Below are 27,994 nucleotides of genomic sequence, written 5' to 3' on the forward strand. Positions count from 1 at the left end.
TACTTCAAAAACACTTGAGCACACAGATGATGGTAGAGCATGGTTAAGGAGTCACAGAGCATATGAAAGCCAGCATCACTGATGGGGAGAATAAACTGGGGTTAAGAAGGTACCTTTTTATTAGGCTGGATTTTCTTAAGTAGATTATTGCCCATGCTACCATTACCTTAGTGTAGGAAAGCAGCAGAAACAGCCAGACATGAATGACTAAAACAAATGGAAGACAGGGAGGCACCCAATTGATATAAGCAATGCCTGCGGAGAAGTATCCCTAAGAAACAGAAGACATGTGTGGGTAAAATGCCAAGAACAGTGGAACTCAGTATATGTCCATCTCTCACTCTAAATTCACCAACATCTCAGGATTATAAAAAGAGTTCAAATAGGAGAAAAAAATAATGAAATACTTGAGAGTCTTTAATAGAGGGAAAGGAGACAAACACCCAAAACTACATCCACACCTAAATGCACAGAAAATAACCTTTGAAGCAGAACCAATCTAAAGAAGAATTTTAAACATTCATAATATATAGACTTGGAGAGACATGAAAAAATATTAGAAGCATAAAATAGAAATAAGCAGTTAAGAATAAAGAAAATACTGGCTATTAAAACAAATGTAATCATCAAAATAAAGAATTTCAAAATGGTTTGGATAACAGAATGGATAGAACTGAAGAACAATGTAGTAATCCTTAAACCTAAGTCCAGGAAATGTCCCCTAGAGCAGCAGAATTAGATAAAAAGATGGATACTAAAAATTAAAGTCAAAGTGATGTACAAAAAGTAGTATAAGAATCAATATCTACCTAATAGGGATTCTAAAAACAAAGAGAAAGAATGAAGGGGAAGAATTTGAAAAAAATAATGGCCAAGAATTTCACAGAATTCAACATGAGATCTCCAACTGAAATGGTTTAGAGCACTAAGAAAATAAGAAAAAGGGACACCTGGGTGGCTCAGATGGTTAAGTGTCTGCCTTCGGCTCAGATCATGATCTCAGGGTCCTGAGGATCAAGCCCCACATTGGCTTCCCTGCTCGGCTGGGAGTCTGCTTCTCTCTCCCCACACTCCTCTCTCTCACTCTCATAAAAATAAAATCTTAAAAAAGAAAATAAGAAAAAGCCTATACCTAAACATGTTACAGTGAAAGTTAAGCATTCCCAAAACCAATATATATATATGGGGGGGGGCTTCCAATAAGGGGGAGTGGAGAGGTCACATACAGAAGAACAAGATCAAATATCAGACTTTTCAAGAATAAAAAACACCAGGCCAACAAGAGGACAGGAAATCTTACCCTGAAAATATTGAGGGAGAAAAAACCCAATACTTAGAATTTTCTATCAAATTAAATCATCACTTAAATGTGAGTGGTAAAGATATTCTGGACATAAAATTTCAAAGTTTACCACAAAAAGACCTTTTTCAAAGCTTCTGAAGAATGTTATCCGGCAGGAAGACAAATGAATCCAGGCAAAAGCAACAAAATATGGGAAGCAGTGGAAGTTTTAGAAGATTAGTCTTTAAAAAAAGTATAATTCACAGGTGCCTGTGTGGCTCAGTTAAGTGTCGGACTCTTGGTTTGGGTTCAGGCCAAGATCTCAGGGTTGCAAGATGAAGCCCCACCTTGGGCTCCGGGCTCAGTGTGGAGTTTGCTTGAGATTCTCTTCCTCTCCCTCTGTGTGCACATACACGTGCACACTCTCTCTCTCAAATAAAATCTTTTTAAAAATATAACTCATAAAAATAAGTAATTAAAATATCATATCACCCTATTCCAAATAGGGGTGACAAAGGGAGAGTATGCTAAGGTGCTTGGTATTTATTGGGCAGGAAGAGGAGAGGACACAGAGATTAAATTCAGACACTGAAAGGACACATTATAAAATGGCAGAGATAAACTTTAATATAACAATAACCACACTAAATATAAATGGATTAAACACTTAGATTAAATGTAAAACCAAGACTCAACAAAAATAAAAAATAAAGGGACAAAGAAAAGTATCTAAAAAACATGGATCAAAACAAAGTGACAATAATATCAAAAGAATTAAACTTCAAGGGGGGGTGGAGCCATAAGAGACAAGTAGATATATAGTGGTAAAAAGCAAAAATGAATATGAATATGGAAGCCTCAATCTACATGAAGCAATAACCGAAAATTTTGGTGCATAAGTAACAGACCAATAATTCTAGCTAGAGGTTTTTACATGGCTTTGAAAATGTAAGAAGCAATAAGAAAATATCAAAGATTTGAAAAATACCACCTTGGAAGCCTGGTGACATGACATAAATGACATTACAACATAGAATATTTATAAAAATCAATCACAGAATAAGCCACAAAAATATCTTGATACAACCCCCCCCATCAAAATACAGACAATGTTTGCAAAGTTTAAGGCAATAAAATTAAAACCAAAATAATGAAGATAACCAAAAGAGAATTTTAAACACCTTTTACCTGGAATTATCTGTGAATTAACTAAAGAGGTAATTCCAAATATAATACTTAGTAGAGGATGACAAAACAGACATCGAACAATGTAAAATTTGGCTAACATTCAAACAGAAATGTAAAGATTTGAAAACATTAATCAGAAAATAAGAATTATTAAAAACAAGTTCCAGAATACGATCAATAATATCATATACAGGAAAAATGGCTTATTTGGCTATGAAACTTCCTAAACATAAAGTATTATTTTAAAATTATAGTTAAAAATTGTTTCCTAATTTAACTGCTTTACTTAGAATGCAAAATAAAAATTATTACACTAAAAGAACTGTCGTCCATGTTCATGTTTTTTGTATACAAAATATTACAGGGTGTGTAAAAATTAGTGTATGTATCTGAATAGATACATTTTCCTTCATTTAAATAAGATGTACACACCAATTATCTTCACTATTTCAAAACTATAGTAATTTAAATTTTGAAACAAGACCTAAAATCTCCTAGATCGTAATGCAACTGAAGTGAACTATTAGACCAAGTCATCATTTTTTCCTCTCATAGAAAAACTGAAATCAAAAGTACTCATTTTAATAAACCACAGCATGACTTTACTTTTTTGATAGTCTATAAATCAAGTATCTGCATATCAAATCATATAATATTCCCATACATGAACATATAAATCACTAATTAAGAAATTCAGAACATACTCAGACATCTTTGGGAAATGAATGTCTTCATTTAAACTAATACACCATAAAACCCATAGGTTAGTTACAGACAATTAGAATACAATATACTTCACGTGAAGTTCTATGAAGTACAATCTATTCCTTTGGTGATACTCAGAAGGGACTTCAGCATCTGGAAAACTACCTCAGAATAATGAATAACAAAGGCTGCTAACTGTCTACACATACACTCACACATTCTATGTATACCACATATAATGCATACATGTATATATAATCTATGTGGGTGGGTGTGTGTGTGTGTTTTCTCTTCTTTGATCTCTATGCCGCAGAATTTCAACAAGACATTATCTGTCTGTTACTTTTGGGGGAATGCATAAAAAGTGTCCCCAATGGTTTGTTATATAATCAATTTTATGAATGTTCTGTGAAAGCTCAAAGACTGCGTACGTACATATTCCAGCCTTCCTTATACGATACGGTTCTGACCAATGGGATGTAAATGGAAAAGGCATGTGCTCTTAAGACAAAGAATTCCTCTTCTCTCTTTTTACTCTGTCCTGCTGGCTAGAATGAGGAGGATCTATCCATCTATACATGGCACCATCTATATATGGAGCAGCCATCTACATATGGTACCATGAGATGGAAGCCATATGTACAGGATAGGAAAGAATAGGCTAAAGGCTTCATTTAGAGCTACCTTATCTGTTCTGGAATATTTATGTTTGCACTGTTTCATTTGAGAGAAATTTATGCCATGTGTAAGCCACTATTATTTTAACGTGTATAAAAGCAATGAAACCAGTATCCTAATACCATCTGGAACATTAATTGTTTATATCGTAGGGATTTAGAAAGTCTACAAAATTGGATGACTCTACCCTGACTTAATGAAATGTCCTCAAAGTTTGTTTTCCCTACTAGTAATTCCTAATGTATGCCCAATTATTTATCTTTTACATTTTTCTCAAGAAAGGAATATGTGCTATGTCAAGAGACAATGTACCCTATCTGCTTATACAGATTCCAGAAAAAACAAAAGTTGTGTTGTCTTGAAGGATCACACTTTGTCAATGAAAATACAGTACTCCATAAGGAACGTAAATTCATTATTGTGATCTTCGCATATTCACGTAAAGGGCTATATTAGAAAAATATTGCACAGCAAATGTATTTTTCATTGGATGTCCTTGCTAATAATCAAGTGAAAGAACCACCCTGGCTATTTAAACTCAAGAATATAAGACAATCCAACAATTTAGAGGTCTAATTGAAATGCTTTCTTACACTGTGTTTCAGAGGACAATAGGAAGAATCTGCAATGAAGTGTTAAAGCCTAATCCTAAACAACTCTCCATACTAAGCATTTGCTAATTCACTTATCAAGGTTCATAACCTTCAGACTTTAAAAGACTCCTCTCTCAAGACACCCTATTCTGCCTCAGTATAGTAACTGCATCTTAAAGTCATTAAAATTTAGCTTCTCTCCTTTTTTCAACCAAGCTATGATTAATCATGTTTCCCTGCATCCCAGAACCGGGAAGGCAGTGGGCTTTCACATCTATCTTAGTAAGTTAAGCATTTTTCAAGACTATCCTGGCTGGGTCTATTTTATCTAGCAAGTTTTTTTGCTGACAGCAGCATTTTTCAAACTTTCACAGTAACCCTAAAAGTAGATATGCATGCTGGGGGCTGGTGAGGCCAGGAGTAGAAAGGATGGGACAATATGTGTTTAATGTGTTTGGAAAATTCCATAGACTGTCATAAGACACATTATAAGTAAATTAATTTTGAGAAGTGTTGCAGAAAAAAAACCACTTTTAACTCTTCTAACAAAGTTTCCAAACTGTATTTAAGTCAGAACACTATTTCCCATAGCCCATCTAATTAACAATTTGAGAATATTGGCCTAAAGACCTTTGTGAAGACAACCAGTCCTCAGCCAATCATGCCAAATTGTGCAATGAAAGGACTTGATATTTATTTCTTCAGGAGTATAAACTCTTCCTCCTTCTAATAATGATGCAGAGAAAAGACTGGACTGAGATATCTTCCTTAACTAAGGCTGCAGTTTGGAAGGCTGACTCCTCCCTGCTGGGCAGTTAGGGGAATATTCCTGAATTTTCTCTGAATATTACAGAGAAAGCTCCATATCTTGTCCATGTTACGACTTCCTCTGCTCTTACAGGCAAAAGTAAACCCATTCCTTGGATGTTACAGGTAAAGAAGCAAGGAAAAAATCGCCTTCATTCTAAATGCTAGATTATCATCATCATTCAGGAATACCAGTCCTTTCTTTATCTGTAGTCAGAATGTTGCTCAGTTACATATCTCTTCACATGTTGAGTTAGAGTGAAGGCAATTTTTATTAGCCCTAACCTTTGTAATCATTATTTAAAAATCACTTACAAATGAATATAGAATTGACCAAACCAAATCAAATCAAATCAGTTTATTGTCAAAATAAGACTCCAAATAGTGACAAAGCACTTCCAGGAGAATTTTGATAAAGATATGATCCTATGCACATCTCACTGGACCCCTCTCCTTAGTCCTAAGCATCCTTTCCAAAATAATCCCTTTTTCTTAACCACACATAACAGTCACACAAATGTGTGTCCAAGAACACCCTAAATTAGAAAACACACTCTAAATCTATCAAATATGTTCATCTACACAGTTCACCCTGTTTCTGTCATGAGTATATCTATTTATCCCCACTAGACTCTATTTCACATGGTTTAAAAAAAATAGAAAGGGGGCACCTGGGTGGCTCAGTGGGTTAAGCCTCTGCCTTCAGCTCAGGTCATGATCTCAGAGTTCTGGGATCGAGTCCCGCATCGGGCTCTCTGCTTGGCAGGGAGCCTGCTTCCTCCTCTCTCTCTCTCTCTCTTTTCTCTCTCTCTCTCTCTCTCTCTCTCTCTCTCTGTGCCTACTCGTGATCTCTCTCTGTCAAATAAATAAAATCTTAAAAAAAAAATAGAAAGGAAAATGTTGCTTAATTATTTAAGCAAATAAACAGAAATGCTAAGTTCCACAGCTTAGGGAAAAAAAGTGAACTCAGAGAGGAAGTTGTAAAAAGTTCCTTCCAACATAAAAAATAGAAGATAAACAGAATTTACATATAAAGAGAATCTACATGTAATCTAAAATCTTACAAGACTGTGAACTAATGATGGACCTACATGCAAATAAATAAAAGAAGTGCAGCAATACTGTTTATCAAATTCACCAGGAACTGGAATTCTCTATTAACCTGCTCTTCAGTAAGTTGACGGTTCAATAAAAAGTACAACCCTGGGCGCCTGGGTGGCTCAGTGGGTTAAGCCGCTGCCTTCGGCTCAGGTCATGATCTCAGGGTCCTGGGATCGAGTCCCGTGTCAGGCTCTCTGCTCAGCAGGGAGCCTGCTTCCCTCTCTCTCTCTGCCTGCCTCTCCGTCTACTTGTGATCTCTCCCTGTCAAATAAATAAATAAAATCTAAAAAAAAAAAAAAAGTAAAACCCTAAAGATACAACAAGATTTTGAAGTACTTTCTGAATATGACTCCCTTGTCTTATATTTTAAGTAAAAAGTATCCCAAAGAAAACAAAAACACTAGTTTGAAAAGATAAATGAACCTCATATTCACTGTAGCATTATTTACAATAGCCAGCACATGGAAACCACTTAAATGTCCATCAACGGATGCACAGATAAAGCAAATGTGGTATATATACAATAGAATATTATCCAGCCATAAAAAAAATAGGAAATCTTCCCATTTGTGACAGCATGGATGGACCTTGAGGGCATTATGCTAAATGAAATGTCAGACAGAAAAAGATAAATACTACATGATCTCACTTACATGTGTAATCTAAAAAAATAAAAAAAAAAAAAACACCCTGAGCTCATGGATATACAGAACAGACTGGTGCTTGCCTGAGGCAGCAGGGTGGGGGGGTAGACAAAATGAGTGAAGGAAGTCAAAAAGCACAAATTCCCAGTTAAAAAATGAGTAAGTCAAGGGGACATAATGTATGGCATAGTGACTATATGTACTGTATACGTGAGAGTAGCTAGGAGAGATCTTGAAAGTTCTAATCAGAACAAAAAAATAGCTATGTATAGTAATAGATAGATGACAGCTAGACTTATTGTGGTGATCATTTTACAATACATACAAATACTGAATCATTACATTGTCCACCTCAAACTAATACAATGTTATGTCAGTTATATCTCAAAATTTAAAAAGGTGAAAAAAGAATAATTCACATTTATTTGAAAACGTGATAAAAAGATTATCCCATTTTCTGATCAAACCAGACAAGTGTGCTTGCCATTTCTGTCACTATTTGCCCCGATCTCAAATCTATCCCACACACCAGTTTAAGAGTAATGTTCCCCAAGTATCATTTTGATCAAGAAACTGTTCTGTTAAAAAAACAAGTAAACAATACAAATCTCATATCCTCACTATATACAGAATGATAAGGTCAAATATCTTGATCTGATTTTCAAAATTCTCCATAATATACTACCAAACACTGGTCTCCAACTTACCTTACCCCAATCACATGCACAAACCCTCTGAGGAAGCAGGGTTCACGAATTGCGCATACCCTCATTTCCTCATACCTAAAAAGAGCTCTACTTTCCTTTTTTTTTTTTTTTCCCCATCTGAATCCAACTGGTCTTTTGGTGCCAAACTTGAGACCTCTTCCATAAACTCCTCCCTACCCTAAAACCAAAGTGATTTCCTTCTTTCCTTATTTCCAATGACCCTTCCTCCAGTGATCATTAATTCCAGTAGCCACACATTAACTCCTATGCACTAATAATCACTGTGTTATGATAATGTGGCTACAAAGCTTCATAAAACTAAGTCCCTATTTCCTTGAGCTCAAAGTACAATATGGGAGACAGACCTGAAAGAAATATATTACAGTGGTGTCTGTAATAGAGGTATAAGTGGGAGGAAAAGTGGTATCATAAGGATCACTTCAAGCTTTTGGGAAGATAAGAAAAGGCTTTTCAGAGAAGGTGACATTTATGTTAAGTTTCAAGGATGGGTAGGAGTATGTCAGGCAAAAAAGAAGGGAAAGGAATTCCAGGCAGAGAAAACAGCACATGCAAAAGCAGAGAGGCGAGAAAAACTTGGCATGTTTAGACCACTATAAATAGATGAGCATGGCTGGAGTTCAGAGCACATTAACTAAGTCTACCAACACTTACTGGCTTCCCATTCACCAAGCCTTAAAACAAATGAAAAAAGCGTGGTATCTCTTAAAAGAAAGTGCAAGAATATGGCACCCAACTGGTTGGCACAATTAATTCACACAAAACAAGCAGTACCGAACACTTATTATGTACTATGTACCTAAGACAGAGAAATAAAGAGCACAGCTCTTGCTCTGAATGAGCTAACATCGTAGCAGGAGAGAGTCAGGTTTTGGTAGACAGATTTTAAGGTTTAATCCTTAAGACAAAACACTAGGAGAAAACATACTACAGTATTAATTGTGCTCAGTATTTCTCCCTTCTTTGTATTTTTAGATTATGTACAATAAGCAAGTGTTTTCTTAGATTGTGTACAATAAGCAAGTGTAACTCTACTTTGATAATTACGGAAAATAGTTTATAACTGAAATAGTACAAAAGCTGACAACCAAGGGGTTCTCAGTAAGTCTCCGAGTAGGTTTCTGCTACTTAGGAGTATCAAAAATTTTAGATGCAGAACTTTAGATACCCAAATATGGCAACTTATCACCACCTTAAGAGCTATGATCTTTGTTGGTACAAAACACCATCATTTCTCATATGGATTATATAATTAGCTCCCCAAGATGTCTCCTTGCTTCTGCCCCTGACGTCCCCTTTTCATCTATGCATAACAAAGCACCTAGAGAGATTCAGGCAATGGTATATCATCCTCAAGATCCTCCAATGGCTTCAGCATAAGGCAAAGACCTTACAAAGGCCCTACAAGGTCAGCTACCAGCTCTGTATCTCTGATTTAATCATCTCCAACTTCTCTTCTCTTTACTAACTTTAGCCACAATGGCCTCCTCACTGTTCCCAGGTATGCTCCGTTGCTGTCTGTTCACTCTTATCCCAGATATCCACCTGGTCTTCTCCCTCTCCTTTGAGTCTTTATTCAAACGCCACCTTCTATTATAAAGACTTTTCCTGCCCACTCTATCTAAAAATGTTACACTCTCTCCATCCAAAAACCACCTCCTTTATTTGCTTTATTTTTCTCCTTGTACTTTTCTAATACACTGCTTTACTTATTTGTGTAATATAAGTCTCCTTTTCTGAACTCCAAAGAGAAAGATTTTCCTCTATTTTCATCACTGATTTATGTCCAGTGCATAGAACAGTGTCTGGCAAATGAAAGATGATCAATTGCTATTCACTGAATTGAATAAAGGGCAGTATTCTGCCTAATGGTAACAAGTTTGGTCTCTAGGGGCAGAAGACTGTGATCAAATTCCAGCTCTACCACTTTGCATTGTGTGACCTTGTGAAAGTTACTTAACCTCTCCAAATCTTAGTCTCCTCATCTATAAAATGATGATGATGGTATCAATCTTATAGGATGGTTTTGAGGATCAGAATAATGCAGGATGAGCACAGCGCTTTGCAAACAGTAAATGTTCAATAAATGTTAGCTATTACTATGATGATAATGAACAATCCTAACTCATATGTTTCCACTGAGTTATTACATCACTTCCAATATCCATTTTTTCAGAAATAGTAGTTACCTTGCAAAATCCTTTGATCTTCATCTGCTAGTTTGAAACAAAATCAGTATTACTCTGGATGAACTCTTACCTTTATACAAGATTATATTCTATTGTAGTTTATAGAGAGAGAGAGAGATGGGGAAACATTAGAGTCTATTTTACCTTTAAAAAAAAAAGTGCTATATAAAACAGCACAAAATGCCACATTTATCACAATGTTCATTAATACTCTACAACTAGAACTGACTCTTGGTACCTGTTTCATAACACCACACAAGAAAATGCTAAGCTTAGGGCCAGATCAATGGAATGCTATACTTCTAATACTGTATTTTAGAATTATTCAATTCTTTCAGAATTTCCAAATTAGATTTTCTATTTGCTGAGAGGCCTGCCCTACCCATCTGGGTTCATAAGGATCTCCCCAATGGCAAAGGATCTGATTTGGTTCAACTATAATGTATCAAATATTGAATTAGGGGCTTTAAGAGGTATATAAAAGTAAAAAAAGTCCTTGACCCCAAGACTGTGGCAGTAAAATAAGAGCATGAATTATAATTCGTAAAGCTAAACTCTAATCTTGATACCATTACTTACTAGCATTGGTAAAGGTAATTTTCGTCTTCTAAAAGATAGGTTAATACCTAACTTGTAGAGTTGTAAAAATCCAATAAGATGAATATTTGCAGATTTGAACTATACCATAAATTGTACTGCAGCACACAAATTCTGTTGAAAAAATATACATTAAAGCATTTAAAAAAAAAATAAAAGCCACAATCCCACACCTACCTCAACCATTTGCATACTTTGCTTACTCCCTTCAAGACCTTTCTTCATATACTTTTTAAAAATTTAAAAAAAAATTTTTTAAAGATTTTATTTATTTGACAGACAGAGATCAGAAATAGGTGGAGAGGCAGGCAGAGAGAGAGGGAGAAGCAGGCTCCCCACTGAGCAGAGAGCCCGATGTGGGGATCTATCCCAGGACCCTGGGATCATGACCTGAGCCGAAGGCAGAGGCTTTAATCCACTGAGCCACCCAGGCGCCCCATTTCTTCATATACTCTTTTATAAAGTTGTAGTCATGTGCATTTGGAGGAAGACAACATAGTACATCTTTTCTGGAACCAAATGGCCCAGGTTCAAAGACTAGCTCCTGAACTTACTGTGTGACCATGGGCAAGATTCTTAAACCTCTCTGTCCTATATGCTTTTCTATAACATTGGTATAATAACAGAGCTAAGACAGGGAGGTGTGAAGAAAAAATGAGTTACAGTAAACCATTTAGCACAGTGCCTGGCACATGACAAATTCAGTAAAGAACTAAAAAGCAAAAATCAAATATAAACAGTATTCTGCTTTATAAAAAACTTAAGATAATGTCATAAAGCCAAAAGTACACTTTTGTGTACTTCTAAAGTACCATAAGAAAGATTCTTTTAAAAGGACTCTAGGATACTTTACATTGACTCTGTCTTAAGTAAATCTCCTTGCCATCCTTTTGTCTAGATATTTAATAATGTATAATAGAATCCATCTATTGCTTCATACTTCCAGTAGAGGTCTCCATCTAAAAAATAATGGACCAGCCTGAAAACTTTAAACTTTAAATTAGTATTTCTGGTTATTAAATAAAAAAAATTATCAAATATGTAACTTTAACTTTTTCCAAGCAAAACATTTAAAAATAAGGAATTATTTCTCAAGTAAAAAGTGATTTTTTCCCAGTGATTGTTTTACAGGTCTTGCTATGGGTTTTCCAATAATACTCATCTACCTTATAAACATAATCCTTCAAACAGGAAGAGAAAAGAGGTAAGACTGCTGATACAAATGACGCATCAAGTACATAATTATCACTGCAACTGGCCAACAATTTAAAACCTATGCCTTGTAGATGGTAGAAGTCAGTAGAATCACCTTAATGTAAATAAAAATAAAGGTCACATTTTATAGTAGCAAAGAATCCTCTGACAATCTTCTACATCTATTCCTTTTAAGTCGGAATAGAGTAGCTAGAATAATAAAGGCAGCCCTGACTTCTACTTTCTCCTTCTATTATTCAGTAATAGTGATCTTAAGCAAGTTAATTATCCTTATGCAGGCTCAGCAGAAAAAAATATCCTTATTTCTAGCTTACCAAAAAGCATGGGGTTAGATGACTTTCTTAAAAATCCCTTCTAGTCCTAAGAATAGTGATGCTATGAATTGACAGGTTAGGTAGCCATCTCCAATTCTAACTACATACTTCTTGTTCCTAGCTTTAGAAATCTATAAGCTATACTATTAGGCCTCTAAATGTTACATTTGCATATAGTATCTAATGTCTGTCTCAGCGTAGTCCCTTAAATGGGTGAAACTTGGTAATATCTATAAGATTTGATTTGTTCAAGAACTGGCCAAGAAATTATCAAGCCATTTGCTTAAAGCTAATAAATAGTATTGCGTGTATGTGGGCGTATGCGTACTTGTGCACATCCATACATACATCCATTTAAGTTAACCCCCATAGTTGGTAAAGAAGGGGATAAAGAAGGAAGGATGTTCTAAGTAGCTCTCATAACTCACAAGACTTTAATATCCAAATTATATCTAAATCTGAGGATCAGATATGCAATGTAAAAACATAGCATTTAAATTAGTGGTAATGGATTTGAATGGATTCACTGAAACAAGTATTTAAGATTTCTGATTATAACTAAAATATGAATTTGCTTTTCATCTCCACAGGGTGGATAACCTATAAAGAAGACAGTTAGACAAAAACAATTACTTCTTATCTTGAGGATATAAAAATTAAGCAATGATCAAATCATGGTTTATACTAGTTTTAATAATATAAAATCAAGCAATTAATTAAATTATTGTCTTATTTTTATATAGCATGTGATGCAAGAGCCAGCAAAGAATGAAATAGTAAAGACTTTTTAATGGACAGATAAAACAGAAAAGGTAATCATCTTCTAAAGTTATCATTTAGTATTGCAGCTGTTTTTTTATTTATATGTTAAAATCCTAGAACATGAGAAATATCCACATTCAAATATAAGCTGTGAAATGGGACTTAAAAATTGTAATATTCAGTATTAGCTCCCTCTTGAATACAGATAATAAATACTTACAGATTAAAAAAAAAAACTGAATTCTAGTAGATAAAACATATGAAGGATATCTCTAAATCTGACTTCTAAGTCTAATAGTATCATTCATTCAATAAACAGATACAGAAAAACTATCTTAGTAGTACATATAGAGTTAAGACTACATCAAGAACATATAGCAGGGGACACCAGGATGGCTCAGTAGGTTGAGCAACTGACTCTTGGTTTCAGCTCAGGTCTTCATCTCAGGGTCAGGAGATCAAGCCCAAAGGTGGCAGGTTCTGTGCACAAAGACTGCTTGAGATTTTCTCCCTTTCCCTCTTCCTCCCCCTAGGCCCCTCTCCCTGCTGAAGTGTGTGTGTGTCTCTCTCTCTAAAACAAATAAATAAAATCTTAAAAAAAAAAAAAAAAGAACATATAACAGGCAGTAACTTAGTCAATGAGGAAATGCCAGAAACATCAAATTAAGGTCATCATCAAGGCAAAGACACCTTCATCTTTCCAACTATTTAAGAGTGGCCAATACAATTAGACCAAAGAAAATAATTAAAAGCATACAATAATTAAAGGCATAAAATTTAGGAAAGAAGTAGAACCACCTCTATTTGCATATGACATCCTAGTATATCCAAAAATTCCTAAAAATCTATGATAAAATTAATACAAACAGTAAAACAACTGGGGCACCTGGGTGGCTCAGTCAGTTAAGCAACAGACTCTTGATTTCACCTCAGGTCATGATCTCAGGGTAGTGAGAGCAAGCCCTGACTGGGCATGATGGAGCCTGCTTAGAATTCTTTCTCTCTTCCTCCTCCTTCTGTCCCTATGCAACCCCCTCCCTAAAAACAAAACAAAAACTGCCTCCAAAAAACAGTAAAACAATTAAGTAAGGCAGATTCTAATACAAAAAACAATTTTCATGTAAATAAATTATAACCAATTAAAATACTAAAATGGAAGAAAAACCACCTTTGTAGTAGGAACAGAAATTATAATATAATCTAAGAATAAACTTTAAAAATGTCCAAAACCCGTAAAAGGAAAATTTTAGACTCTTGCGTAACACAAAAAGATTTGAATAGGAAGACTTCCATTGTTCTTGCATAGTTCAACTCAATACCATCATCTCAGTTCTTCTGCAATAATTTATAAACTTAATGCAATATTTATTAAAAAAAAAAAAAAACCAAAGAGCTTTTTTTCTAGAAATAGAACAAATTGACACTAAAGTTCATATGGAAAAACAGACATAAAATAGCCATGAAAACTTCCTTAAAAAACCCACAAAACTCTGAGATGGGAATGGCACTACCAAATATTAGAACATGCTATCTGTGGAGTGCCTGGATGGCTCACTAGGTTAAGTGACCAACTCTTGGCTTCAGCTCAGGTCATGATCTCAGGATTATGAGATTGAGCCCCCAAATGCACTAATGTGGAGTCTGCTTGTCCCCCTCCCCCACTCCCGTCCTCCCTCCTGTTCACACATGCACATACATGTGCGTTCCCTCTCTTTCTCAAATAGATAAAATCTTAAAACATGCTCTGTATGCCACAATAATTAAAATATAGTGAGATACCATTTTTTAACCCATTACATTGTTAAGACTTAAAAAGCTTGATAGCACATGGCAAGGCTGCAGGAAATAGGCACTTTCCATATACTGGGGTGGGAATTTTAAATAGTTCTATCCTACAAAGGGAATTTGGCAATATTTAACAAAACTACATATGCATTTATTCTTTGATTACTACATCAACACCCATGTTAGTAATTACTCTGAAGATACATCTCCAAAACTTTAAAAATAGGTTTGCTTAAGGTTACTAGGTTTGCATTAGATTACTTATATGGCATTATTTGCTATTCTGAATGTTGGAACCAACCTAAGTGCCATTATGTGGGGGATAAACTAGGATATAGCCACACAATGGAATATTATACAGCTGTAAAACAAACAAACAAAAGGAATGGGACTTTGTGTATTTATTAGAGTGATAGTCAAGATACATTAAGTGAAAAAAGGCAAAATGCATTCTTCATTTTAACAGAAACTAAGAATGCATACATATATATGAATGCATACACATATGCAGTGTATACACACACACACACACACACACACACACACACACACACACATAATTTTTGCAAAAAGAAACACAGGAAGGATAACCAGACACTAAGGAAACTGGTTACCAACAAAGCATGGGTGGGAAGGGGGTAGAAGAGAAGTGGAAGTGAAGAGGATAACTTCCAAGAATCTTAAATTATGATTTTAGAATTTTATTGTTACACATATTCATAAATAAATTAAGTCACAAATTAAAGTGGGGAAAATCACAAAATTGAACACAAATGGAAAAAATATGAATTTACTGTATTTTAAGTGAATAATAGTAACAGGAGAAAAAAAGAATCCAACCACTGCAAATTTTTTAACAAAATACCAATATAACTTCAGTCTGAACACAAAAAGAACTGCAAAGAATTTGTAACTCTACTTAGCAGGTTTGTTGTCTGTAGTGGTACAGGTATAACAATTCTTAAACTATATGCTCTATATATTACAGACCTGACAAGTTGAGTAAATACACTAGTGTTGGGATCTAGGGTTCTCAATGCAGGAGAAGGAAGATACATGCATAATATGAAAGAAGGCAATAAGACACTTGTGTGGATTTATAGCCAGAGATTTCAGTATATACAGCACTGTGATTTTTAACATATGTGTATTTGTATTTAAAATAACTAAACTTCGTAACCCTTACTCTGAGAGAGCCTGGAAGACAGACAATCCAACAACAATTAGTGCACCTACCAACCAGATCCTGGTTTCTGGATACCATTCTATGCTAAACAAACAAACAAACAAACAAACAGACCCACCCAGAACATTCCTTGGAGAAATAGCTAATACTAGAGATGGGTAAGCAAAATACAAGTTGAGCCTGGAAAATCTTATTTTGTCAGAAAGTAGAGAAGAGCTTAAAAATGGGAATATGTTAAAAATACAGCAGCCAGCTTGAAAGGGCACCTCCTGGCCAAATTTAAGCAACAAAATGCATAATAATAGATATTAATCCACTGTATAAAATAAAAATATAATAAATAATGAGAATGAAAATACTTCCCTTATCACAGACTGCTAACTAAGAAATGCAGAAGGAATGATAAAGTTAGAAAATAAAGTTAGAAAAAGCACTGTAAATCCATTATAATTAACTGATTCAGGGAAGAATCATCAATGGATGTTAAAATTATTAGGTAAAAGTTTAATGGTTAGCAAGGTATTTATAAGCTCTCAAAGTATCCCCACATGTTAATTATTAATGACAAAAGAGAAAATGGAAACTTTACAGTAGAGACACCAGGAGGACATCACCTTAAACCAAAGTTAACATCACCAATAGGAAAAAGTGACATTTGGCCCCCTGCCAAAAATGCTTAACCTGAATCTAATCCTGCAAAACCATCAGACAAATCCAAATTTTATAATACAGTTGGCCTGTACTGCTCATAAATGGTAATATCATGAAAGGTTGAAGAACCAGAAATATAAGTAAACGTAATACGAGATTATGGACTTGTGGCGGTGGTTACAATATGCTATAAAAAACATCTTTGGGACAAGTGGCAAAATTTGAATAAAGTCTATACATAATACAGATAAAATGACTGTATCTATGTTAAGTTTTCTGAATTTAGTAACTGTACTGTTGATACATTAAGAGAATGTTTTATTCTTAATATACACCCATATTTAAAAGGACATATCTATAATGATATCAAATGATTACACATAGTAATAATAATATGAATATATATACATATCATCACGTATAAAGAGAAAAATATAAAGCAAATGTGGCAAAATAGTAACAATTAGTCAATAGTCAAAGAAGTGTAAATAAGAGTTCACAATATAGTAAAAAAATTGAACTATTTTTTTAAAAAGAAAACACAGCAAGGAAGGATAATGATTAGGTTTGCCATTTCTCAAACAGATTTTTTACTACCAGACTCAATTAGTGAATTGCAATGTGGGGCTATCACAAATTCAGATGTTTGACTTTTTAATGGTGTAAACTAAAAGGATTATAACAAACCACGTAAGAATATATCACCTCTTACTTGGGAGTGCACTTAGAGATACAGCCTGCTAAGGTAGGGACTTCTTTTTATGAAGTATGAAGTGGTCTTATTTGAGATCAGCTACAGTGAAAATTCACTTCATCTATGAGCCATTATGAAAAGTATAATCAACCCGGACATTATTACTGATGACTTTAAATTTAGCCCCATCTCTAAAGTACTACAAGTAGGTATTTCCTACATAGAACCCTAACTTATAATGACTTCTTTGTCCTGTTTTAACAGATGAATGTTCCTATTCACCACATGTATGTTTCTACTAACATTTTACTTATTCAAAATTAACCAATGGGCTAGCAGAGGAACAAAAAAAATTTCATCTGAAAACACTTCACCATGAATGATATAATTACGTGATAAAAATGATCTTTGTGCACAGAGCAAGTGACCACTGAATGCTATAAAGTAAGAATTAACCAATGACACAAGAAAGAACTCAGAAAGGCTAGAATCAGATTTCACAATATTTCACAATAAGATGTATATGCAAACAACAGATTCTTATAGAACTTTACTTAAATCCTGCTTCATAAAAAGCAACATTTTATTTTGGCCCCATTAAATGGTAAGGAAAAAAAATCATTTACTGATAGAAAAAGAAGGTAAACATACCAAGAACATGGAATATACCTGAAGATATTTTACAACTGTGGATTATGATGGGTGATAAATAACACAATGCTTTGTTAAAGCAAGACTATCACTAGGGAAGGAAACAGAAAGGTAAAGGGGGAAAAGTGTGGTCTGAAAATATATTAAAAGAAAAAAACTTTCCTAACTGACCATAATGACTGATACTTGGCATTGAGAGTTGGATATAACCTACAGCCTTTTTCATTTTTTTTTTTTTAAGAAGTAGCCCATATGCTCCAAAAGAAAAGAGTTTGAGTGTTATAAAGAAATTTTATTCTGAGTGTTATTTTTTCTAAGATTAAATAACAGCAATTACTTCTGAAATTAGAAATGATAAACATAAAATCTCACATATAAAAATGGCTTGAAAAATGAAGACAGTGCATTAAAAAACAAATTACTGTTAATGTTGTTATTTGTATAGGAATTTATAAAATATAAGTTACCTTCCCTCAGCAGTACCGGGACAGACCAACAAAATCCTCACAGGGTAGAAAAACACTCAATATATTCAATAAAACAAATGGCATCTTACTTGGGACAAATAACATAAAGTCCTATATAGAAAAAAAAAACCCACCTAGATATTAAGGAAAACTTATTTTTTAATTATTTTTTAAAATTCAAATGACACAAATACAGTTAGGATAAGTTTGAATTAGTAATTCATGTTCCCTTTCATTCCCCTCAACTGAAGTGGAGCCCTTGCTAGCTTCTCTGGAGCCCAGAGACAAAAGTGTAGGGTGTGTCCAGGCTCTGCTTAGCGATGACAGGTGCAGTTTGAGCAGGTGCCCCAGACCAGATGTCACATAGAGGTTTTGTTCTGGATGTAGCCCTGGCCAATATGCTGATGCCAAGTTAAACTAGTTATATCAGCTACTAAATTAGTTTCATTACAATAATTAGATCACCTGTTCTCAAACTTCAGCACACACTAAGAATCACCTATGGCACACTTTTTAAAAATACAAACTATTATTATTTAAAACCACTCATCAATTTTCACACCACTAAAATGGAACAACATAAACACGATTATGTCTCATGATTCAGTGAAAAGCACAGCACTACAAACACAAATACACCTAAATTACCAAACTCGAATTTTATCTAGCTTTAAATCTAACTATCCGTTTTCAGGGAATAAATACAGGGGATAGAGGAACAAGTTAACTGACACTAGAAGGAAGCAATCAACCAAATCCAGAATTTGGTACAGTGTGAAGAACAAATGACCCCATTACCTCAAAAATCAATGGTATGATAGCAAAAGAAAAAGGGAACTGTCAAGAGACTAATGAGATAAAACTGCCCAAACAAAAGATTCAGCCAAACCACAAAATCTCCCACAATAAGATGGGGTGGACCCTGGAAACACTGACTTAGATACTAATGAAATTATGCATCTATCATTCTGGGGCAACAATTCAGAACGTTGACAGCTATTCCTAGATATCACAAAGAGATTATAGCTCCAGCAACAGGTTAATGCAATGTACTTAGTCAACAGGGTATATATCTTATAGAAATGAATTAACATCCACTCATTACATAATGAATATGCAAAAATATCAAAGCACAAATGATATTCTTTATATTTTGAAACAGAAAAATATATGTTAGACTCTGATGTTAGCAACACAATTCTTGGAAAGCTTAATGAAATTCATAGATAATCTGAACATTAATAAGAGTGACATTTGCTCTAAATCATCTCTTTGTTCTAGGTCCCCCGAAAGTTTTATTTCCAAGTGAAAGCATCAACAAATTTTATGATAGGTAACCAATACCAGTATCAATCAGCATATATGCATTTTTGTGCACTTCTGAATAAACAATCAATCTGCCTATTTTGCTTGGCTCTACTATGAATAAACAGTACTATGTTACTTAAATTTATTTCAAATTCACAAGCCAATAATTTTGCTTTTCATAAAAACTGTGCTTTTAACTTCAAGCCATAAAATATCTGAAGATAATCTTTTTAACTCCAGGAAGTTTGGTCCTTAAACCAATATTTACTTCTAAACAGCTTTTCCTAATGTCAAAATTCATGATATGACTTCTCAGTTTTTAAAGTTCTAGAACTGAAGTAAATACAAATTTTTAACAGGACTCTCACAATATTTCAACAAAAGTAATACTATTCCATAAAAGAATGTGATCAATAATTCTGCTATAATTCTTTAGAGAGCTTTGTATAGACAAATTTTAAAAACAAACTTAAATATAAGTTTAAAAAAAAAGGCTCTAGTTAGAATGATGGACAATAGGGGAAATATAGGGCAGTTACTTGCTTCTTGGGAGCTGCTGATTCAAACAAGAATTTTGAGTTAAAAGAAGACTAAGTGGTCAAATAAAATCATAAATTCCTTTGTCATAAAGAATATCAAGTTAACCTATGAACCATTACCTAAGACTTAAAAAAATCTTTATCATGGTCATTTTTGGGTTTTGGTTTTTGTTTTTGGGGATTTTTTTTGTCTTCTGTCCTTCATCACATTATAGTTTAAATAGTAGAAAAAATATTGGTAAGTATCTACAAGGACAGCTTTCTCCATTCTAGACCAACCAAGGCTACTACTTATCTTACAGGGCAACTTTTCTTCTATTTGGACTCAAGTATTTCTTTACCTTTCTTTTATTGTCAATAAACATGAGATAAGTTTAACATCCCCCTATTTCACACAAATATTTAACAAGTATTACCAATGTAATTTTGCATACCCATTGTTAAAGACATGCCAATAACAGCTCCTAAAATTTTACATTCATATTTACATACCTCTATATAAATATACATAATTACCTCATTTCTTATTTCCTCATTATTTTCCATATTTAAAATTTCTCCTCCTTAACCCCTACTTCTTCTAGATCAGAATTTCCCAAATTGTGCTCTAAAGAACTTAACAAGTGTTCCTCAAACATGTGGTTTCACACCACACTCCTGCGATGTGTGGTATTGTTTGGGAAACACCATTTACTATGGTACAGGGAAGGAGATAATAAAGTCTTTCTCCAGGCTGTCTAGAGATCCACATGGACATCAACAAAATAAAGTCTCTAAGAAGTCCTGCAATAAAGTAACCCAAGTTCTGCTTTACTGCTCAAATTCATTTGGCGTTTTTTCAAGGACATTTCGAGAGAACAGTATTTTATAAAGCACAAATTGGGAATTTCTACTCTAATTGATCCCAAGTATCAGAGTATGGTGATGATGTTGGTGGCAGATCAAAGAAGCACAGACAGAGAAAATCCCCCTTGCTCTGCCCCATACGTCTTCTAATTCCCAATTTGGACAAAATGCATTTTTGCCAGTAAATTTTAGTAATGCCTATACCACTCTGGAAAATGCCAAGTAGACTTCTTTACCAAATATTAATAAAAGCTCTAAACACTTCACCTAAAAATATGTATTGAATACTTGCTCATAGACTAATGCACTTAAGTTGCAATGAATTAAAATGTTTGTTCCTCATTCCTTTTCCAACTTCCAGTATGTTTGGCAATAAAAAAGAGTCACAGCAGTGATATGCTTTTCTACTAAAGTTACAGAGGATTTTACACACAACCAACTATGGAAATACTGACTCCACAACAGTGTACGGGTAGGATTATAAAAGAGTGCTCCTATTTAGAAATAGACATTTTTAGTTAACTGCTAAGGCAGAAAATATAAATGTAAAAAAGCACAAACATTTTTGGGAGTTATGGTTAAGTTCCTAGTTGGTATCCTCAGTAAAATACATATCTTCAGTGAACGAACTATCTTGGAGTAAGTTAGGTTTATCTCTACTTTGGGGCAAATTTAAGCTGTTTAAACATTATTTCTAAGATACAACATTAACCTGGCCGAGCCCTGATCAGTCTTTCAACTTTCTCTACTTTCTTTTCAACATGTCTGCATGCCCTTTAAAATGTCAGGTTTGTTCAGAATGAAAGGATACAGTTTATAATATTACATTTAAAATGCATATGAATAATTTATTTAAATACAGCTGTCCTGGGGCACCTGGGTGGCTCAGTGGGTTAAAGCCTCTGCCTTCAGCCAGGTCATGATCCCAGGGTCCTGGGATCGAGCCCCACATCCAGCTCTCTGCTCAGCAGAAAGCCTACTCCCCGCTCTCTCTCTGCCTGCTTCTCTGCCTACTTGTGATCCCTCTTTCTGTCAAATAAATAAAATCTTTAAAAATAAATAAATAAATAAATAAATAAATACAGCTGTCCTTCCAATCTCCATATTACTTTTATTTTTCTTCCTTGAGTAAAGCAAGCAATGTCTGCTTAACAATTCTGTTTAGCAAGTCACAGAGTCAGTATATTACTTTTCTATTACAATTGTGAAGCATTCGTTCACTTAACAGCAAGTGATTCATAAAAATGCTTTCTCTTAAAAGAGGTAATCTACATGGTGTACACTAACTAGAGAACATGAATGTATACATTCTATTTAAGTGATAAATATAAACTCTTTAGATTGGTAAAATTTAAGGGAGGACTTTATTCAGCAAGAGGGGAAAAAATAGAATAAATTCACAATGCAACTGAAAATTCACTCTGTTGAATACAATGCCACAATAAAGTTGCTATTCTAAAGGTAGGTACATGTAAAAAAAAATTCAATATTATAAGGAAATCAGTAATTCATAGTTTTGTACAATAAATTTTTTAGGGGCTCCTGGGTCACTCAGTGGTTCAGCATCTGCCTTCTGCTCGGGTCACAATCCCAGAGTCCTGGGATCAAGCCCCTCATCGGGCTCCTTGCTCAGTGGGAAGCCTGCTTCTCCTTCTCCCACTCCCCCTGCTTGTGTTCCCTCTCTCCCTGTGTCTCTGTCAAATAAATAAGTGAAATCTTAAAATAAATAAATAAATAAAAATAAATATTTTAATGTCGAAGATATTTCATCTCCTTTCCAAAAAATCAAGTTTTATAACAGAAACATTAAGTTAACCTTGACTACTGCTGGTATAAAGCTACAACAAAATTCTTCAACTTAGTGTTTGAAATATTTACCTAAATCTCCATACCAAGTCTTCAAATTTTTAATGGAAATAAGAGTAGTAAATTGTGGCCCAATCTTTGCACCAAAACAGAACAAAAAATAAAATAAAATTCACTGAGTAAATATAGAACACTGTGTATAGCTATGCATTCATATCGGGCATACATTTAACCATATGTAACTTCCAACCACATTTAATTTCTTAAAATCATTTGTGACTAACTGAATTCATAATAGACTGATTAAATATTTCAGAACATGTGTCAGGAATACAACTTTTTTGTCCAGTTAACAAATGCCCCTAAAGCACGTGGATATACTTTGCACTTTAATTTCTCCAACTACAAGAATGAAGAAAATATTACCTTATCTTTTTATAGTGATAGGGATATTCTAGTAATTACCATCTGTGGAAGAAATGGAGATGGACAGGCCAAGAAAGGAACTAAGTGAAAACAAAATATATGGACATGATGGAGGATTAATATCCAATTTTTAAATAGAGTACTCTCACACATTACTAGTAGGCATGAACATTTAAAACATTAAATGCTGGTGTTTAAACAAATCATCAATCACATTTTCAATTTTAAACTTTGAGAAATTTTTATACGCAATCTATAACTGAACAAAGGTATGTTTGATACAATCAAGCAAACTTTCTGACAGACCACTGAACTCAAGTCTCTACACTCAAGACTATGTTTGTATCAAAACGAACAGAAATGTTAGAATATATACATGGCCAGCACACTAGTTTGCTCCTCTTTATTTAAATGTCTGTAATATCATGAAGATGTACCATATCTTCATCCTGGCTATACTAGGCTAACAGCCATCCATCCAATGTAATCATGAAATTACAGAGGTATGTCAGCAAATATTAAACTTATAGAGTAAATGAGAACTGATATGTGTAATAGCAGTCGTATAATAGTCAAAAGAAAAGCAATTCTTATTTTAAAAAATTATTCTACCTGTGATTTATAAAACACACTGCATTGTCTGCTCATCAGAAACCATGATATTCAATTTGATATATCAAAGAGGGAACTCACAAAGTCACTTTATTACTATTTCTTACTATAAAGAGGCACTCTTATGGTTAAGTAACAGAATTACTGTGAAAGGTTGGCATCCTGTCTGCCAGTTAAGATTTTTCAGAGGAAGGTGTAAAACCCAGCATAATACATGTCCTCTAATTGTGCAATATTACACCACCATCAAAAAAAAAAAATATTTCAAGGTTGGTAGTACCCAATTTTTGACCAGCATATTTCTCCTGTATTTCTTTACAAGCCATGCAAATCTTCACATGGCTTTATTTTCCAAAACAAATGCTTCAACTTTTTTCCTAGTAGCCTAGCTACAACCCTACAAAAACAAACCTGGAGAGTGACATATGGAGGAAAAACAAGTTTAGCTAAGGACATAGTTCAAAAAGCAGCTTCTAATAGGAGCATAAAGCTCAAATTGATCCGAGAACAATGTAAAGAGTTGCAAACAACCTGAAGCTCTGCATTTAAAAATAGTACTTATAAGTACAATCAGTGAATGATATGATCTCCGGATAGAAATTATAACTGGAAAAACAGTATTTATGTAACTTGCAAAAAAACTGGAATTCTAGACATTTAATTGAATATACTAAAATCCTGTTTGTATATTCTTCACAATAACACACATCTCATGAACCACTCATTATCATTCAGTACCTTCTGGATATTAAATATCAATCAATCAATCCAATAAATATCAGGCATAACTTTAAAATGTGTTTTAAACAGTTTAAAATCCAAATAGTTCAAACTGATTACCAAAAAACCAAGACCTGTATTAATAATATTCCTCTCAATGTTATAAATGGAAATGAGCAAATGAATTAGCACCATAAATATAAAATTCTCTACTTCTCACCACATTACTAAATCAACAGTTTGGGGGGTTAATTTCACTTTGTTTATTGTTTTAGACCTTTATTTAAAAATGTACTCTGACACACACTGCCATCACGCACACACTAGAACAGATAACAACTAGCCATATTTAATGTTTTCTAGACTTCTGTGTAACTCAGTAACTACCCACAAAGTTCTGTGAACTCCTCAGCTTCAAGCTTGAAGTCAATCTAAGATAGCCAATAGAAAGTACACCTGGGCAATTACTGCATTTCCTACTTCAGAAAGCTGAACTTCACACAGAATATCTACATTTGGATATTGCATTTGGAGCAATGATAAATGCCAAACTCAACTATGCAGAAGCCATGTTAACTAAAAAAAGGCTATCCCTTTTTTATATCCTTTAATTATATCATTATTAAAAAGCAATAAATATGAAGAGCATTATTTTAGTTTTAAATAACCACCACTAACTAAAGACCCTCTATGAGAAACTAAGCATTAAAAATAAAAGATGACCTCATGATACATTACAATATGAAAATATTATCAGAAAAAAAATATAAAGCTTAATCAGAAAATATATTACCTAAGCTGCATGACCTATCAACTGAATAAGAAATTTATTTTGTCATATAGAGTCAAAAAAGGAGGGAGAGAATGAAAGGAAATCCAAATCATAATGTTCCCTTTCACAGTATCCTTAATCTTCCTACATATATAATAATCCTTTTGAACGTTTTTATGTCACTCAAAGATTCCAAAGAACTTATTTGAAAAACAATCCTGGTCACCTAAGGCACCAACATGTTATGCTGTGTGGAAACATTCTACTGAGAAACCACTCCTACATGATTCCACACAAGAGGTTTCATTTTTTTAAAATCTTAAAGGAAGAATTTAAAAAGGCAAAGGAGTTTCCAAAGCAAAGTAAAAATTTTCCCAAGGGATACAAAGTTTCATTAACTATCTTAACTCTTTTACTAAGCATCACCTCTCTGCCCCTCCGTGGATATCAAGCAATCAATAACAATGTCACAAAAGAATGTTTACCAAGATGGGGGGTGGTGTGTCACCTGTAATGATCCTGTATGAAAAATGTAAACAGTCCTAAAAAAGGTGAGGAAAACTTTCACCTTCCTACAACCCCACTTTATGGATATTTGATGTTTCTCAGACTGAAAAAAACGAACAGAAGTTTAGAAACTGCTTGGTGAGCAAGGTTTGTTTTGGGGGGGGGTGTTCTTTTTTTCCCTAAAAACAAACGTCCCCTTAAGTCCCTCAATTCCAAATACTGTGGAAGAGTCACTACTACTCACCGCAAGTAATACTGTTTTAAAGCAAAGGCAGCGTTAGAACAACTTCTGGGAAAGTTGAACTCTTCAACAATTTCTCCCCACTGATTCTTCTCAGAAACCTGTTAAAAACACAGCCACACTTGTCTGAGAGTGCACCATCCAAGAAAACTCTAACCTAACTATGAAATAAATACCCATTCTACAGAGATCTGTAGATACCTCAGGCATCAGTGGGTGTTTCACATCGATCCGTAAGAGTAACTAAGCAAGGGCTGCTTGCATCACTGTGTTTTCACCCGAGAGCCCAGTATTTAATAGCACTTGTTTTGTTTGGGGGGCGGGAGGGGGGTGGTGGGTTTGTTTTGTTTTTGAAGCCCGGACAATAACCAATCGCAAGTCCCTCTGTCGCCCCCTTTTAAATCTCAACGCGGTCCGTTTACACTAAAAAAAAAAAAAGTTCAAAAGGATCAATACTGTTCCGGACAGCGACGTCCGCAGGTTCTGGGGGGGCCGGGGCCGGGGCCGATTCCGATCCCTCTCCCAGATCTATCCATCTCCATAGGCCCTTCTTTGAGGCCTACAGCTTCTGCCTAGCCTTGAAGCCTAAGATGGCTATTTGGAGACAGGTCCTGGTTTCTTTTGTTAGCTGTATAAACCGAGGGCGACGGGGCCGAGGCTGTGCCCCCGGCTGCCGGGATCATTTCGCAGCCGATTATCGATGTTAAACCTGCCCGCGCTAATTTTGAGTTGCACGAAAACTGCTCTCAGAGTCTGTGTGTCTCTGTGTCTCCGCCTGTGCTAGAGCGGCAGCGGCGGCAGAGCTGACTCGCGAGCGAGCGAGCGGGCGGGCGGGCGCGGGCGCGGGGCTCGGGCGGGCGCCCCGCACGCCCGCACTCCCCGCCGCGGCGCTCAGACCCCGCCGGGCCGGCCGGGCACCGGGCAGGGCGCGAGCCGGCGCCGGGCCGCCCGCCCGCCCGAGCCCCGCGCCCGCCGCGCGCACGCGAGCCACCAGGCCAAAAACAGCCCCGCCGCCGTCCGCCTCCGTGCCACCGGCTGGGAGCGAAAAGAACGCCTTTTGCCCCCGCGGGCCACCCCCCCGGCCCCGAGCGCCCACTCCGGGGTCAAAGGAGACTTTTTGGAAGAGGCCAGCGAGAGGGAAATACAAATTAAAACTTCCACTCACCTTCGCGAATCCGCCTAAAGTAGTGACTCTGGTGTAGAGACCGTGAAGATCCAGCTCCTTCCCACCCACCGCAGGGATTTTTTTAAAAGGCGACCTGCGGGAGAGAGAAAGCCCCGCACTTGTCAGCCGGGACCCCGCGCCCGGCCCGGGCGGGAGAGCCCCGTTCGCCCCGGCTCGCCCCGCCGCTGCCCCCCCGGTTCTGCTCTCACCCTCTGCTGTGGTGGAACTGCCGCAGCTCGTCCAGGAAAGCGAGTCCCTTTCTCCGCTCGTCCGGAGGCGCCTTCCCCGTCGAGTTTGCCATTATTTTTTGAAAGGAGGTTTTTAAAAAACCCAGATCGGTGTTTTAAAAGCGCCCCCCGCTCCCTGCGCTTCCTACCAGAGCCCGGAGCCCATTCCTCGGCCGGCGGCGGCGGGGCTCAGTCATGGGCCGGCGGTGGTGGCGGCGGCGGCGGCGGCGGCGGCGGCGGCGCAGGGAGGGAGGGAGGGAGGGGGAGGAGGAGGAGGAGGAGGGGAAGGAGGGAGCAGGAGGCCAGGGGGAGAGGAGGGAAGGAGGGAGGGGAATTTCTAAAAAAGTTTAAAGAAATCGGAGCGAAACTAGAGGGGCAGGCGACTGCCGGATCCGCGCGAAGCCGCGGGGCGAGCGCGGCCCCCACCCCTTCCTTCCCTCCCCGCGGCCCGGCTCTCGCCCGCCTCTCAGCGCCGCCGGCCCAGGCGGCTCGGCCTGGGGACGCGATTCAACATGGTGCTGCTGCCGGGGGCGCGCGAGCGGGCGAGGGGAAAGGCGAGCCGACGGTGAGGGGCCGGGGCGGCCGGAGGCC

At 36.1% G+C, this 27,994-nt stretch overlaps 1 protein-coding gene across 1 annotated transcript in view; it reads right to left on the reverse strand.

Annotated features, from left to right (window-relative positions):
- ARID2 (AT-rich interaction domain 2) overlaps nucleotides 1-27,623 on the reverse strand; it is a 166,670-nt gene extending 139,047 nt beyond the window's left edge. The window contains exons 1-3 of the mRNA XM_047739727.1: nucleotides 27,386-27,623; nucleotides 27,177-27,270; nucleotides 26,015-26,112 (exon numbers count right to left, since the gene is read on the reverse strand). Of these exons, the coding sequence (XP_047595683.1) occupies nucleotides 26,015-26,112; nucleotides 27,177-27,270; nucleotides 27,386-27,477 (284 nt within the window). The 5' untranslated portion in view covers nucleotides 27,478-27,623. The remainder of the gene's footprint in view (nucleotides 1-26,014; nucleotides 26,113-27,176; nucleotides 27,271-27,385) is intronic.
- Between the last annotated feature and the right edge of the window lie 371 nt (nucleotides 27,624-27,994).

Source organism: Lutra lutra, chromosome 8 (assembly GCF_902655055.1).
Source record: "Lutra lutra chromosome 8, mLutLut1.2, whole genome shotgun sequence".
NCBI classification, from domain to species: domain Eukaryota; kingdom Metazoa; phylum Chordata; class Mammalia; order Carnivora; family Mustelidae; genus Lutra; species Lutra lutra.